This window comes from Zootermopsis nevadensis, unplaced genomic scaffold (genome assembly GCF_977971745.1).
Source record: "Zootermopsis nevadensis isolate Lab colony 2312 unplaced genomic scaffold, Znev_1.0 Znev_ptg000003l, whole genome shotgun sequence".
Classification (NCBI taxonomy): domain Eukaryota; kingdom Metazoa; phylum Arthropoda; class Insecta; order Blattodea; family Termopsidae; genus Zootermopsis; species Zootermopsis nevadensis.
In genome coordinates, this window is record NW_028259135.1 from 2,258,454 (window position 1) to 2,273,546 (window position 15,093).

Sequence of the window (15,093 nt, forward strand, 5' to 3'; positions counted from 1 at the left end):
TGTTCGCTGCGCCCTCTGTCGACTAGTGAGTGAGCTATCACTCAACTTTTCGCTGTTCCGCTTTGCGGTTTGTACGATTGCGAAGGCAGTGTTGTCAGTGGTGGATCGAACGAGTCTGTTGTTCCAAACTGTGTTCATCCATCATTGTGATAACGGTGTCGTAATTATCGCTAATTTGTTGCTGTCAAATGTCACCTTGTTGACTGCAGAGGCTGTTTGGTATCTGTTGATATGAAAAGTAAAGGTTTTGAAAAATATAATGTCTCACACAAACTGTTTTGTCATCCGTAAAAGATATTCAAGATAATTTTTACTAGTCTTTCGAAAGAAATCGATCGTAAAATGCATTAGTCCATTTGTCCCCGCTGTTATAATTAGCTGTGCCAGAAATTGAAGTTCCTTTTTCCAAAATTTCTAAAAACTAGCTGTGATTCTCTCAAATAGCGGGAACTACGATGAATTATTTATTTTGTTTTTTATTTCCGATTGATCTCCAACCACGTAGCCATCTTTCCTCCGGCGCTTTGCAACGCGTGTTCTGCCAGTTGGCTTGTAGCTAAGGTGAGTCTATAAATGAGAACGGGCCTCCCAGATTCCGCGCATTTGAGTCATTCATCATAGCGACGAGGAATAATGTCATATTGTGATAAATATATATTTGTTTAAATCTTGTCAGACAATAAAATTCCTATTAAATATTAAAATATTACTATAATTAACATTTAAATATTTAAAATATATTAAATGATGTTCTCTATCGAAATGTTCGATTTACATTAGATCATCATTTTTACACGACATGTTGTGTAAAAAAGTGATGATCGATAGAGAACATCATTTAATATATTTTAAATATTTAAATGTTAATTATAGTAATATTTTAATATTTAATAGGAATTTTATTGTGATTAGACTGACAAGATTTAAACAAAGCTGGTGGTTGTTAATATGGCCAAGAAATGTACTGCCTTTCATTAAACCCGGAAGTTCATTATAATGTATATAAGAGCCCACCACTGGCATTTATCGTGATCCAGATTAATCTAGGCCATTCATACTCTCACGCTTCATTTGCGTGATATTGATATGAAATGACTTGCTTTATTTCCGCCAAAGACATAAAATGCAGTCACTCATGCAGAGGGCGTGGATTCTAACCGCGAACGCCATCCCTCCCAAGTTCACGTGTTAGTCCCATCGTTTGCGTGTGTAGGGTCCATTAACACACACAACTAACCTGTTCTGCTTTCATTTTCTTTGTTTCTTCAATTATCTTGCCCTTTATTCCTTCCTGTATGGACCGAAATTGTATTCGCCCAGGAAATTTCAGTATTAACAGCATTACCACTGTAGACATAAATTTCTGGATAAAAAGACAAGTTATCTCCATTTTATAATGCGTTATAACAGCGTAGATTTTTGAAGATGGCTGTGTGGTCTTGTTCGTCATCAGGACCATTATGGCGGCAGAAGACAGTCGTGTTAATATTCGCCGCCGTGGGAACCTCAAGTCCTCTCCGTCAGTTTGTCGTAATGGTGTGTGGATTCGGTCATAACCTCACTGCCTCTGTGCAGTGCGTCACGACGCCTGCATGGTGCTGCCGACTGGAGGACTTATTCAGCACCAAGGGCTTGGCAACCGTCTGCTATTGATCGGACAAGTGTCGGACGTTTGGCAACTAGTGGCTACTACCTCTGCTTTATATTTAGCGCTGGGTAGGGAACTGTGCCAATGGGACAGTGACGGCATTTTGTTAGAGGCCCGTCTGCTGTAACCGGGGGGTGAATGTGGCCCGGGATTTTGCGGGTTCCGCTAGTTTGAAGACTGTTGGTCCTTTCCACATACTTCGTGTAAATTCCGGGTTTAAGCATTCCACGAACAACCACGAGCGCTCAACAAGATGGGACTCAGAATCAAAAGGGAGGATTGTAAGTGCAGTGGAATACAAGTCGTGTGTGTGTGTGTTTTGTGTTGTGTTGTGTTGGTGGTGGCGTAGGAGGTCTAACTAGGTAATGAGTGAAGAATGTTTAATGTATTTACCATGACGATGCCCTTCTTTTTGATACTCGAAACCAACTACGGCTAGATGTATTAGTTACATGAATCAAGTTTCACGTGTCGAGTTATATTGAATCATCAGTTAACGTAACAAGATATTTGCGTAGAGCCACCATCTTATTTTCCATTTCCGTAAAAGTTGCACGTTTGTCAGTATTTGTATCGCCATATAAATTCAAGAATCCAAATTGTGAAGAAACCCCAAAAATTGTCGGTGCCGGGATTTAAACCCCCGTTTGGAAGGCAACAGTATGCGAGTGACTTTAGGGGTTCTTCCACACACCCCAAATTAGTAGTTCCAAATGCGCGGTGACTTGGCCATATTTTATTCAACCTGGCGCTTGGTACTGAATTTCAGTGCAGGTATCTCGCGGTGTAGCTTGGTTTTATTAATAGATCGTAACGGATGCATTGAAACAATTTTTTTTTTAATTTTAATTGACTGTGTCTCGTTACTAGTATTGTGTATCTTCGTCGCGGTGCGCTGGTTTTGCAATCGTGCATATTCGGAAAGTCCCGAGTTTGTACCTCATTTCGGGAAGTGATTACCCTGTTTCTAGTACTTTGCAAAAAGCTACAAGTATTTCTTTTGTACTTTGGAAGATATAATAAATATCCTGATTCTCCATAAGTATTAATGGTTGATTCGTAAAATGACTAGCATTGAGCTTGTGTTGGACTTTGTTTATTTAAATGTATTTTATGTAGTCCTGCGTGACATTTGAGTTGGCTGTGTTATACTTTTCGTCTTTGGTTGTCATTATAACGTAGATGAGTTTACAAGCCAGTACTCAAAATATCTTGCATATCAGACATTTCAAAGACAGTGGACAGTATCCAGCATAATATTCGTAATTTATTGTAATTAAATATTACGTCAGTCGACACTACGTTGTTTGATGCAGTCGTCATTTGTTAGTAAAACTGTCGGGTGTATCCACAAGTGTCGGCTGATTCATTCGGTTGACTGAAGGTTTACTACACAACGCCGATGATTCATTTAGAACGGCAAAGAACCCCCCCCCCCCCCTTAGTATCGACTTGGACTCGCCCAGGTGTAACAGCTACACGCAGCAGTTTTTCAGAAGTTGCCATCGTAATGGACTTTGTAGGGTTAGGATATTATTCTAAGACCTCTGGTGTTTGTACAGGATGGGGGCAAGGTTCATTATTATTTTCAAAGATACACTATGAGGTCGACCTCAGCGTACTGAAATTTATTAAAAAATAATGTGAATTGAAAGACAAGTGTCTGCCATTGTTGACGAACTGTTACTTTTCAAAAATATAACCTGTCCCTCAACACTAATGCACTCGAATAACAATGTCTTAGGATTGCAGGCTTTCAGCTATGTATGGATCCTAGGACCTCCAGAGAACGAAGCAGGAGTGTTATCTACTTAACTACGACATACGTAGAAACTATCACATTTCACAGTAGACTACTGTTAATAACTAGCGAAAGGCTGAAATCCAAACACTTGTTAAAAAAGAAATGTGTATGACAGTTACTCGGAACCCACAGAAAGTGATAACCGAATTCGTAAGTGCAGTTCATACCGCTGTTTGAGACATGAAGAAGGTAGTTTGCAGATTAAGGGGAGATTGGATGCAACGAGATCATAATTTATATTCTCCTAAAAATAAAAATTGGCACACGCTTTTTCCGGCTCAATGACAGCGGTATTTGTAAAGTGACTAACGCATAAGGAAAACATTCGTGTTTATTTTTAATAGATGTGAGTTTCATTTATATTTTCCACATTTATGAGCTAACGTTTTACATAATCCGTTTAACATAAAGGGGGAAGCGCGGAGCTTGATGTAACGGCTCTCACCCCCCACCCCTCCCCGAGTGTTGACAACAATCACCACCGCCGCCGCCACTGCTGCTGTCAGTTTCCGTTCAGCAGGTACAGCGTGATAGTCCGTGACGAATATGTGGAAGGCAACCACTGAATAGTTGCATCACTTGGATCTACAATTATATCGATCTTATTATCCGCTGTTTATTTGTTGAATTACGTTTGTATAGGCAACTGTTGTTTGACAAGGCCGTTCACACAACTAATACAATAAACTCCCGATTATCCTTTATCGATTTTTTTTATATAAACGCAGATGCTGTGCTGTTCTAATACTGAAACTAATAGGAACTATGACCAGGTGATAAGGAAAGGAAACACAGACGGTTATATAAACAAAGTCGGATGGTTTTGTGAAGTGCGGAAGACTTAAACTACCTATTAGAAAATCTCTTTTGTCCCTAGCCTTAGTAGTGAAAACCCACCCTCGAAGAAAATGAACAAGAATGAGTAAAAAGCTGTTTGCTTCAGTGCTCATTTTATGTCAGTGCGCACATTGCTTCTTAAATAATCTAATCCTACAATTTCTGGGGGTAGTGCGCCTGTCATTCGATCTTTTGTGATCAGTCGAAACTATAGAATACGTGCCTACGACAATATTGATTTGAACGTGGCGCCTGTCACGTGAGATGGCAGGTAACCGGCCCGACCACTTGTCCAGCAAGAACTCCTGTGAATAAGGTTCCTTGCGCTCTTTTGTGCCTGCCTGCTAGAGAAGTAATTTCAGTCCACACTCTTAACATGGTTCGCCGTGCGAGGCCACATAATACTTCTGCTGAGGAATACGTTGACAGGGGACCTGGTAAGATTGAGTGAAGGAACTATGGTGGTAGATAAAGGAGCTTTTTTGGCGGCAGACGATGAATCCGACTAGCTACTCCCTCAAGGATGTTTGGATGATTGGATGATGTTCCAACATATGTGTGGAAAACGCGCCACGTATAGGTTGCAATTTGTTGCCAAGGTTTATGAAAAGTAAGGCTTCCTAAAGGGATTGTTTCGTAGTTTTAAAAAATATGTGACATTCTTCGATTTTGTTAATGTGTTTTACTTGGTTTTGCCGTGAAATGTTTTTTTTTATATGTGCGTATGTGTTTGGTACTTAACAGTTATTAGTGGGCATGTGTACTGTAATCGCACACCATATGCGAAGTTCTTTCAGCATCATCTCATTCTGTTTGTTACTAGAAACGTGGTTTTCACATGATATATTTTCGAGACATGATTTTATTATTGAGATTACGGGCATGAAGGCAAGCTCAACAGTGCGTAGTGTTTGACCTATAGTAGATAATGGCGTGTGAATAGGTGAAGGTTAGAAGCCCAGGCTGTACGAATTACGAAATTAAGTGGTAGTGAAAAGTCTTATAATTAAATCCATGAGGCAGAGTCGTCCTGAGAATCTAGTAATTGTTTTAACTAATATCAAAATCCCCTGCTTTTAATAGAATCTGAACTTATTATGTAAACAAGATTCCATCCACTGGGTGGTATCACGACCTAGTTCAATCCAGTGCACAGTTTACATATCCAAAAGCTTTTGAATTTACTGATAGTCCTCACATTGTACTGTGAGTGAAGAACATCTTATCAGCCCATCCATATCTTTCTAACAATGTAATATATATTTGTAATAAGTTTCTATAAAAATTGTTAAATTGTTGCTATGTCTTTTATAATGTGGCAACAAGGTAGATTTGTTAAAGTTGGAAGAATTTTACATATTAGGGCTAGCAACTGTAAATAAATAATGAATTCACAAGAGATGAGGGTCAGGTATGGAAATAAAAATGAAGCTCAGAGGCAGGTATATGTACTTTCTGTATTGATATATTCCTTTTGTGTGTGTAAGTGAGGTTATGTGATTCAGTATAAATTTCTGTTGACCTAAGTGCTTTCAAAACCCAAGTTGAAAAAAAGATGTTATTTATGCATGCAGTAAAATTGAGATATCAGATTTTTTATGTGAGAGAGAATACCGCCAATTTAAAAATCGTGTTATCGTACCGTAATGAGTTTTAAATGCCAGTTGGATATGAGAGCAACAACTACCAAATGGAATGAAGGAATGACTTGCTTATTCTTTTGCGTGAAGTCATTCATTAGAAACTTAACATTTGTTTTGCTGGACAACAAATTCTCTGCCTTTTATGGTATCTGACGGTTCATTATTGTGCATTTGCTTTAATTATCGCACTCATTACTTTTATATAGGAGCATAAGACTGGCTGAAATCTTTCGACAACTACCACTACTGTGAAAAAATATCATGTAATGTACTTTGCGTTTTGCAGTGGTGGAGCTAGTGTACTGGCGTGACCCCAAGAAGTCGGGGATCGTTTTTGGCAGTGTGCTGGGAGTTCTGCTGTCTCTGTCATACTTCTCTCTTATCAGTGTAGTGGCATACCTGTCCCTGGCACTTCTTACTGGTACAATTAGCTTCCGCATCTATAAAAATATTCTGCAGGCTGTCCAGAAAACTTCAGATGGTCATCCTTTTAAGTAAGTAGTGAATTATTCATTTCAGTTGTAACATGGTTTGTGAGATTCAGACTTTTATTTTAATATGTGCTAATGGTCTTGACACTTCCTTACATTTCTTGTACTTTAGACTTCGGTCTTGCAAATAGGACTGCAAACTGGTAAGGCTACACATGTTGGCTATTACCAGTACTTCATCTCTTTACCTGCTTTAGCAAGTCCTCCAGTTCCAACCTGAATACATGGTCTCTGTGCGCTGTCCACCTGCTATTAAAAACTCGTAGTCGCGTGCTGCACGGAAGACTCTAAAACCTGTTCAGATATGCCATGTAATATATATATATATATGTAAGACTTAAGGTTCTCACAGCGGTGAGTATGAAGATTTCCGTCTTCTGGGTTGTTGCGCTGTATAGTCTGGTCGATGTTAACCAACGTTTCAGAGGTCATACTGCCTCCGTCATCATTGCCCTGATGACGGAGGCAGTATGACCTCTGAAACGTTATTAAACATCGACCAGACTACACAGCGCAACAACCCAGAAGACAGAAATCTTCATACTCATCGCCCTGATGATGGAGGCAGTATGACCTCTGAAACGTTGGTTAACATCGACCAGACTACACAGCGCAACAACCCAGAAGACAGAAATCTTCATACTCTGATGACGGAGGCAGTATGACCTCTGAAACGTTGGTAAACATCGACCAGACTACACAGCGCAACAACCCAGAAGACAGAAATCTTCATACTCTGATGACGGAGGCAGTATGACCTCTGAAACGTTATTAAACATCGACCAGACTACACAGCGCAACAACCCAGAAGACAGAAATCTTCATACTCATCGCCCTGATGATGGAGGCAGTATGACCTCTGAAACGTTGGTTAACATCGACCATACTACACAGCGCTACAACCCAGAAGACAGAAATCTTCATACTCATCGCCCTGATGACGGAGGCAGTATGACCTCTGAAACGTTGGTTAACATCGACCAGACTACACAGCGCAACAACCCAGAAGACAGAAATCTTCATACTCACCGCTGTGAAAACCTCAAATCATACGAATTGTTATTAGTTTGCCTTGATTGTAGTGTGAGCATTGTGAGGGAGTATCTGAACATAAAGGATTGAATTTTTTGAAAATGATGCAGGCCCGTATAAGGAAAGTGGTATCAAAATCCATGCAGTCTCTCTGGTAATAGAACCAAAACCAGGGACTGCCATTGTAAATTATTTTTTGTGAAGTTCATTGAACTTACAAGATACATCTTAATATTATTTTCCTATCTCATTGTCTTTCCAAGGGGTTACCCTACCAGTTTCTTGTGTGTATTTCTTATTTCCTCCATCTGAGCTGTATGCTCCAGTCATAACCTCAAAATTGAGAGGAACATAAATTTTTTGCATGTGAGTACAAGCTTTGTCATCTTGACACTAGGGACATCCTGGAGCTGGATCTAACATTGCCGCAAGAAAAGGTGCGAGAAGTGACGGACATCGCCGTGGCCCATGTGAACGCGGCAGCTTCGGAACTGCGACGGCTCTTCTTGGTCGAGGATTTGGTAGACTCGATCAAGTTCGGAGTACTGCTGTGGTGTCTGACCTATGTGGGCTCCTGGTTCAATGGCATGACCCTCATTATCATTGGTATTTCAAGTTTGTATAAAGCATTAGAATGAAAGATGGATGAGAAAGTTATGGTAATGTTGAGATGACAAATATTACACCTTCAAGACAACTGAAATCATTTAAAATTTGTGCATCTTCTGTACATAGAACATATAGATTAATACGTAACAAAGACCATTTATTTATTATTACTATTTAATCTCTAGAAATTGCTTGACAGATTTTAATAACTTTGGTTTTCAAGCTCTACTGTAAAAGTTGTCAGGAAAATTTAATATTGGTTGATGCTGGTCAGATATAAACGCTTCACAAATCGATTTTCTTGGCGGTGGCTTCTCATACAAAACATGAGATGAAGTGCGGAGCTCATTAAGAACTGAATGTTATTTTATACGTTTTTAAATTTGAATGTTTGTGACAAAATTCAAGGCAGATTTTCGTTTGTGAAGAAAATACTCCCAATTATTTAAATTTTAATTACTTTTAAGTTTTATTGAAGAGGTAATGAAAACTATTGTAATCATGAAAAATGTTTGATGAACTCTTTCCATATGGACCACTCATTTCTTCCGCAATTAATAAGACATAATGTTTATTCCAGTAATAACACTAGTATTTGTTATGATTCGCTCACAAAAGCTTTTGCGTCTTATGGAATATTCTGTTTTCCCCCAAGAAAATGCAAAAGTTGATTATACGCTAGTGTTCATGGTTCCCTCCATTTATTTCCTCGTAGATTCAGTTCATCATATCTGTCTTTTACTGATTTTATCACAAGACACTATTATATTCTAGCTTATTGATGCTGACGCGTGGTTTTTTTGCAGTCCAGAATAGCAGGTTGTGTTCAGTCGTAATAAGTTTCCAACAAAATGCGGGTAACCATAAGTAATCGTATCCACAGGCAGCTTCTTTAATGTAATATGGTAGCTTTATTTTTTAAGAATGGAATGTGAAGAAATTATATCTTGCTTCATGTGTGTCCTTATTCGTGATTATAGAAACCATCCCAGATCAATTATTCTTTAGCTGCAATTTATTTTACAAGATCTTGGTATTTATATAAGAGAAATGCATTGCTGTCTTTATTTTCAGCGTTTGTGGCACTTTTCACATTGCCCAAGGTATATGAGAACAACAAGATACAAATTGACCAGAACCTGGATGTTGTGCGGAGCAAAATTGCAGATATTACAACCAAGTACGTATGCCAACAGAATCTTCTTTTAAAATAACTACAGTGAAAATATGTATCTTCTTCTTCTTCTATGGCTCTCCGGTCCGTATTCGGTCTATCGCCTCCTCAATTCTCCTCTTCCGTTCGGTCGAGGCTTTGATCGAGGTTTCGAAACATCTTCCTTTTTACGCTGCAAGGTTGTTAGCCTTGCGACCAACCTCCAACCTGGAGGACCAGGGTACCTGTCTTAGTCTGACCTCTCCCCCTCGACAAATCTGGCTACCGCCAGCATAGCTCTTGGGGTCACTGAGGTACTCAAGCCCCACCACCACGACAAGGTGCAGGTACCATTAAGTGGGGTAAAATATGTATTTATAAACCTGGAAGTCACATATGTAAATTTGTGATATGGCGTAATTTGTGTCGTATAGTCTGGTAGGTGTTTACCATTGTTTCAGCCATGTGGCTTATTCATTGCCCTGATGATGGAGGCAGCAAGGACCTCTGAAAAGTTGGTGAACTTCTACCAGTGTATACCGAGATGACGGCTAACTTTGGACTCGCCACCATGAAATCCTCAAATCCTTAGCATACTTTTACTTTGAAAAACACATACAAAATGGTTAGGGTGTTATTTGAGAGATGTAGGCGGTGGTTTTATTTACAGCTTGATATGTTTAAGAGAGCCACGGTGGTCTAGCGGTTAGAACGCTGGCCTTGTAATCCTGGGGTCTCGGGTTCGATTCCCGGCGGTGCCCGAATTTATAACTTGTGTTGGGCAAGGCCGTGGTCTAGGCAACACGGAGTTTTCCTCCGTGGCATCCCAACAATTACTCCATTCACACACAGAAGAAGGCAATGGCAAACCACTTCTGGATCATCTGCCAAGAACGTATATGAACAGGTCCCAGTCCGAGAAGAGAAAAGGATGGAAGGATCCTGTTCATATGGACCTGTCGTCAGACAGAACACTAAATAATAATAAGATGAGGTGGTCTAGCGGTTAGAACGCTGGCCTTGTAATCCTGGGGTCTCGGGTTCGAATTTATAACTTGTGTTGGGCAAGGCCGTGGTGTAGGCAACACAGAGTTTTCCTCCGTGGCATCCCAACAATTACTCCATTCACACACAGAAGAAGGCAATGGCAAACCACTTCTGGATCATCTGCCAAGAACGTATATGAACAGGTCCCAGTCCGAGAAAAGGATGGAAGGATCCTGTTCATATGGACCTGTCCTCAGACAGAACACTAAATAAATAAATAAAATGTTTAAGAGCCGGGGGGGCTTGCGTATAAAAGCTACAATTCAAGCCTTGACTACTACTTAATTTTTAAAGCATATCAGTTTAAAAACGTTCTGTATTGTGATTTGCTTATGCCATAAGATTTATCAGGTGTCTCAACTTTTGAGGTTTTGTGATACTTCTAAAATCAATAAGGTTTAGAAGTGATACGAAAGTTTTTGTTTGCAGGGTGAAGGCCGCAATTCCTATTGGCAAGAAGCCAGTCGCAGAGGAAGAAAAGAAAGATCAGTAAGATGAAGTAAGATACAAGGCAAGATGGAACCAAGTTTGAATAAAATCAAACAATGAATGCTGAAGAGCAGTGGTGGACAGAAGTTATATATATATAGTTCAAGCCTTTCACCCTTGACCCCTCCTTGCGATATTATTATTGCAACATCTGCACAGTTACATTTATTAATATTATTTTGTTCTCATATCTTTCTTCTGTTTGGCTCAGTACTGCCATCCTTCATGTTCATAATTATGTATATAAATTACAAATATTTTTTTTGAGTCACTGGTTTGTAATAAATTTCAGACTAACTGCTGCCCCCTGTGTGTTATGTGTTTCCATACTTGTAGGTTATGATTGTCATACTGTAATGTTTCAGTGGCAAGGTAGAACATTTTTTTACAGGGAATCTAATAGAATGGATTCGGTGTTACAGTTCTCAGTTTCAGCAAGTTACGTAGGTGTGGCGGAGGTGGTAATTACAGTCCAGCAGGAACCCCCCCCCCCTTTTTTTCTTCCATTGTAGTTTAATCTCTACAAATAACTTCAATTTCTGTTCTGCCATGGGAAGGAAATTCTGCTTTTGGAATTTATGTATTTATAGAAGCCATTTCAGTGATTGTAATTGTCATCGCCAGGAAAAGACGACCTCTACGACCTGTAATTCCGAAGCCGGTTAGTCACTTTCTTTAAAATAGTGATGATTATTCATTGTAGACTTGATTATTTTTGGGTGGGAAGGGTTTTTTTCTTTTGTCAGGGGAAGGGAGGATATATATTAATGTCGTTAATTTTTCATAGCATCAAATATCAGCTTGAGTGTGTTTGTGTGGGGGTTGGACCTTTTTTATGTGTAAAGAAGATCCAGAAAAGGTGCCCTTAAAATGAAAATCACTTTGTAAGTATGAGAAATCCAAAATGTTTATATGTAGTTTCTTGTTACATATTTTGCATAGCTAATTGTTTGCACGTGGAGCAATTTCTTCAAATTCTTGTTTCCTTCTATCACATTGTGTATTTTTTTAAAAAAAGTTCAAACATATGTTGCATACAATTTTGAATGCTTTCTTTGAAAGGCTTTAAATGCTAGTTGCTCATAATAAATGTTAACTTCTTTATTATGAATTGTTGTTTAACTGAGAAAGAAAGTGTTTGGATGGTTGAGCTGTTTGATGGAAAATTTATGTCACAGAAGCCTCAGCTGTTTGACTTGAGTGAAAAGTGGTTACATACGGTGGCGTAGAAGTAATGCCTGTTGTTTCCGACATTTTATTTGCAATTTGCAGTGTCGTGGTTAATGATCTTGTTGGTTGCAAATGAAATGTTGTGGTCTACTCCTTGACTACCTTATGAATTTTTAAATGCCAGGTTATCGTGACATCTGAAACTTTGTGATAGAGACAGAATGACCAGTGTGAACGTGTGAATAGACTTTCTAATGTGTATTACCATTATTATTATTTTTTGCAATTCATCACACATCATCTAATTGTCCTCAAATTATTACGCTTGAGATGATGAAAATGGGCAGTGCACACAAAGATGTTTTCGGTCAAATGCGCACGATAGATTTATAATAAAATTTAGCCTAATATTGGGGAGGAAAAGGGTTAATAACGATGCTACATACTCATTTTAATAAACCCCTGCATTTCATACCAATATTGTGGATTATTCATATTTAAATAGAAATTTAGCTGGTAAAAGTTCTGTACCTCTGATGTAGTTTCTAAGACGTGGTGCAATGACATGAAAGAAAGAGGTGTCAGTGTTTACAAAACATACGGTAATTATTAATTACGCAGTTCTTTTCTCTCAGTGATTATCCTTGTCATATAAATTTAGTTGTATTGATATGTGCTTTGTACACAAATAAAAACAATTTGAAATGTGCTTGAATTTAAAAACCTCGATCCAACAGAAAGCAAAGGCATAGATCCTTTCTGATCCTTTGTGTTTTTCTTTTTCCTTTTCTCTCCTCATTCACAACCTTTGATTTCTCCTTTAGTACCTAATAATAATTGTCGAGACTTTGATCCTTTTTTGACTAATACTTGGGAAGCCAAAACATCTGGTATGCACGTGCTACTCATTTTGTAGACGGAATAATAGTTAGGGTGTTAGAATAAGTAGAGCTGTACAAGAGTCGAAGCTTCCGCGGTTAAATAGCTTTTGTTGATTGCCCAGGTTAAACATTGCTAGTAGATGTATGTGATACCAGACCATCTACAGTTGATTCCCTCTCGGACAAAGACGTCAGGCTCTGAGAACTGGTTATGCAGTTTGGGCAGTCGTGTTACTTGTCACATAGGTGCTGATAATGGACACGGATGTGAACTCCCATGTTCACATAAGTAAATTGCCTGGGAGAATATAAATATTATAAAGAGTAACACAGAACTTGCTTAAAATTATATTCAGAATAAAGGTTTCTTGGCTCTACAACCCAATTGTGGGTTTTCTTCACCTCGTTTTTGGAGGTTTCCTAGTCTCTGCACAATTTCTACTCAATCCTGATTCAACTGCTAGAGCCATATAGTAGTGAATCAGGAGAGACTTGGGCAAGATTCTTTTACATGCCGTAATTCTACGACATGAGACCGCCGGCTTTATTTCCACTCCAAAGGAAGTTGTACTATGGATTTTTATCACATTTGAGAAGTCCGTCGACCTCGGCCGGGTTTGAACCTGCAAACCTTGGTTCCAGTGGTGAGCATGCTAACCTGTAGTCCACCGAGGGCAACTATTCTGAAATAAATGAGTCAAAGTAAATTTATGAGCTTGTCACAGAATAAGAAATTCATGAGACTGTAACTATATTGAGAATCTTCAAAACTAAATAAAATTACAGAAGAAAAAGTAGTAGATTCATTTCAAAAACTTACTTAAGTTACTTTCCAAAATAGCATTTAGATTTAAAACTAATTTTACCATCCAGATTGTATGACTAAAACATTTTCTCTTATTCTGAGGGTGACACATGAAGAAATTTTATGATTAATACCAGACTATTAGGAAACTTTGTTAAACAGTAACAAATCATCTACAGAATTTTGATTAACAGATCTGTTGAAATTGGCCACTATAAAAAGTGGAGTGAATTAGCTTGGAGGATCATGCCCAGTTGTGGGTTTTGATGTTGAGTATTTGTTTTAGAGTATGCCCTAAGAATTTAAAGTGATTCTGAAATCAGTAGAACTGATATCTGCTAATTGCTGTTACATCAGGGCAGTAGCTGGTATTAGACGAAAGCTCTACATAAATCCAATTATTCTTTCTTGGCATACTACCAATTTGAGATTCAGGGTTAGAGCTAGGAAAGAAGAGGGGTCACCCTTACATGTAACTGCTTATCAAGGTCACAGACTTTTGCATTGTATTCTTCTATTCATATATTTACATTTTAAATTGTGAGGTTATTGTAACAACAGGTTTATATTAATTTCAAATTATTTTAATAATTCAGTAATTACAACAATTCTTGTTAGAGTTATTTGTTTATTTAATGATGTTTTATAGGTGTGTGAAACTTGATCTCTCAGTCTGAGTGAAAAATAAATGGAAAGTGTTATAGAATGAAATGCTGAGAGAATATTAGGGCCTAAGAGAAGAAAGTAACAGGAGAATAGTGTAAGTACTCTAATGAGCTTCAGATTTGTACTTTTTAAAATGATTAAGTCAAATAGTGTGAGACAGACATGAAACATATCATGCATGAGACTGCATTTAATTAAACTACTGATTGTAGATCCTATACCATTGATCTGATCATCTGCAGGGATGATATACAATGAAGTCAATTAGAGAATGAATTAATTGCTAAGAATGGAAGGGGTATAAATAGGCTTCTTATTTATTAAGGTGCTGTATGTACAGATGATTTATATGACACTTTTTCATCCCTAAAGTTAAAATTATAAGTCTGAAGAATTTTTAGTTATTTTTTCCAAATTGTGGCTGGTTGAAAACATAAACATGTATTCAATAAAATACACATTTTATTATCACTTGACTTGTAACCCAGACAGTAATTTTTTCTTTTTTAAATTGGCACTCATCCAAAGAAAGTTGTTTACCACTGAAATAGATACATAGAAATGTTATAACTTTCTTAGCATGAGCCACAGTACTTGCTATCCTAACTCAGCTTATTGTGTTTTTATTTAGTCACTGTAGACAAATGACAGCATATTATCATGAATATTGCATAGCTGTGTCAACAATTTTTACTATATATTTCTTTAAACATATTAAGATCAATTTTATATGCTATTGGCTGTTTGATTTTCAAAAGTTCCCGGTTATAAAACGCTCCAAGTACGTCTGCGTCATCTATTATTTGAAAGACGTATCA

The 15,093-nt window shown here is 38.1% G+C and overlaps 1 protein-coding gene across 6 annotated transcripts in view; it reads left to right on the forward strand.

The window, feature by feature from the left end:
* Rtnl1 (reticulon) overlaps nt 1-12,632 on the forward strand; it is a 44,977-nt gene extending 32,345 nt beyond the window's left edge. For 3 of the 6 annotated variants that reach the window (XM_087358369.1, XM_087358385.1, XM_087358371.1), the window contains exons 3-6: nt 6,219-6,426; nt 7,853-8,061; nt 9,139-9,244; nt 10,694-12,632. In XM_087358369.1, the coding sequence (XP_087214495.1) occupies nt 6,219-6,426; nt 7,853-8,061; nt 9,139-9,244; nt 10,694-10,757 (587 nt within the window). In that variant the 3' untranslated portion in view covers nt 10,758-12,632. Of the gene's footprint in view, nt 1-1,633; nt 1,930-4,087; nt 4,727-4,877; nt 4,900-6,218; nt 6,427-7,852; nt 8,062-9,138; nt 9,245-10,693 lie in introns of those variants that run through there. The other 3 variants (XM_087358389.1, XM_087358378.1, XM_087358395.1) reach the window with 3 other exon arrangements.
* Nucleotides 12,633-15,093: the final 2,461 nt, after the last annotated feature.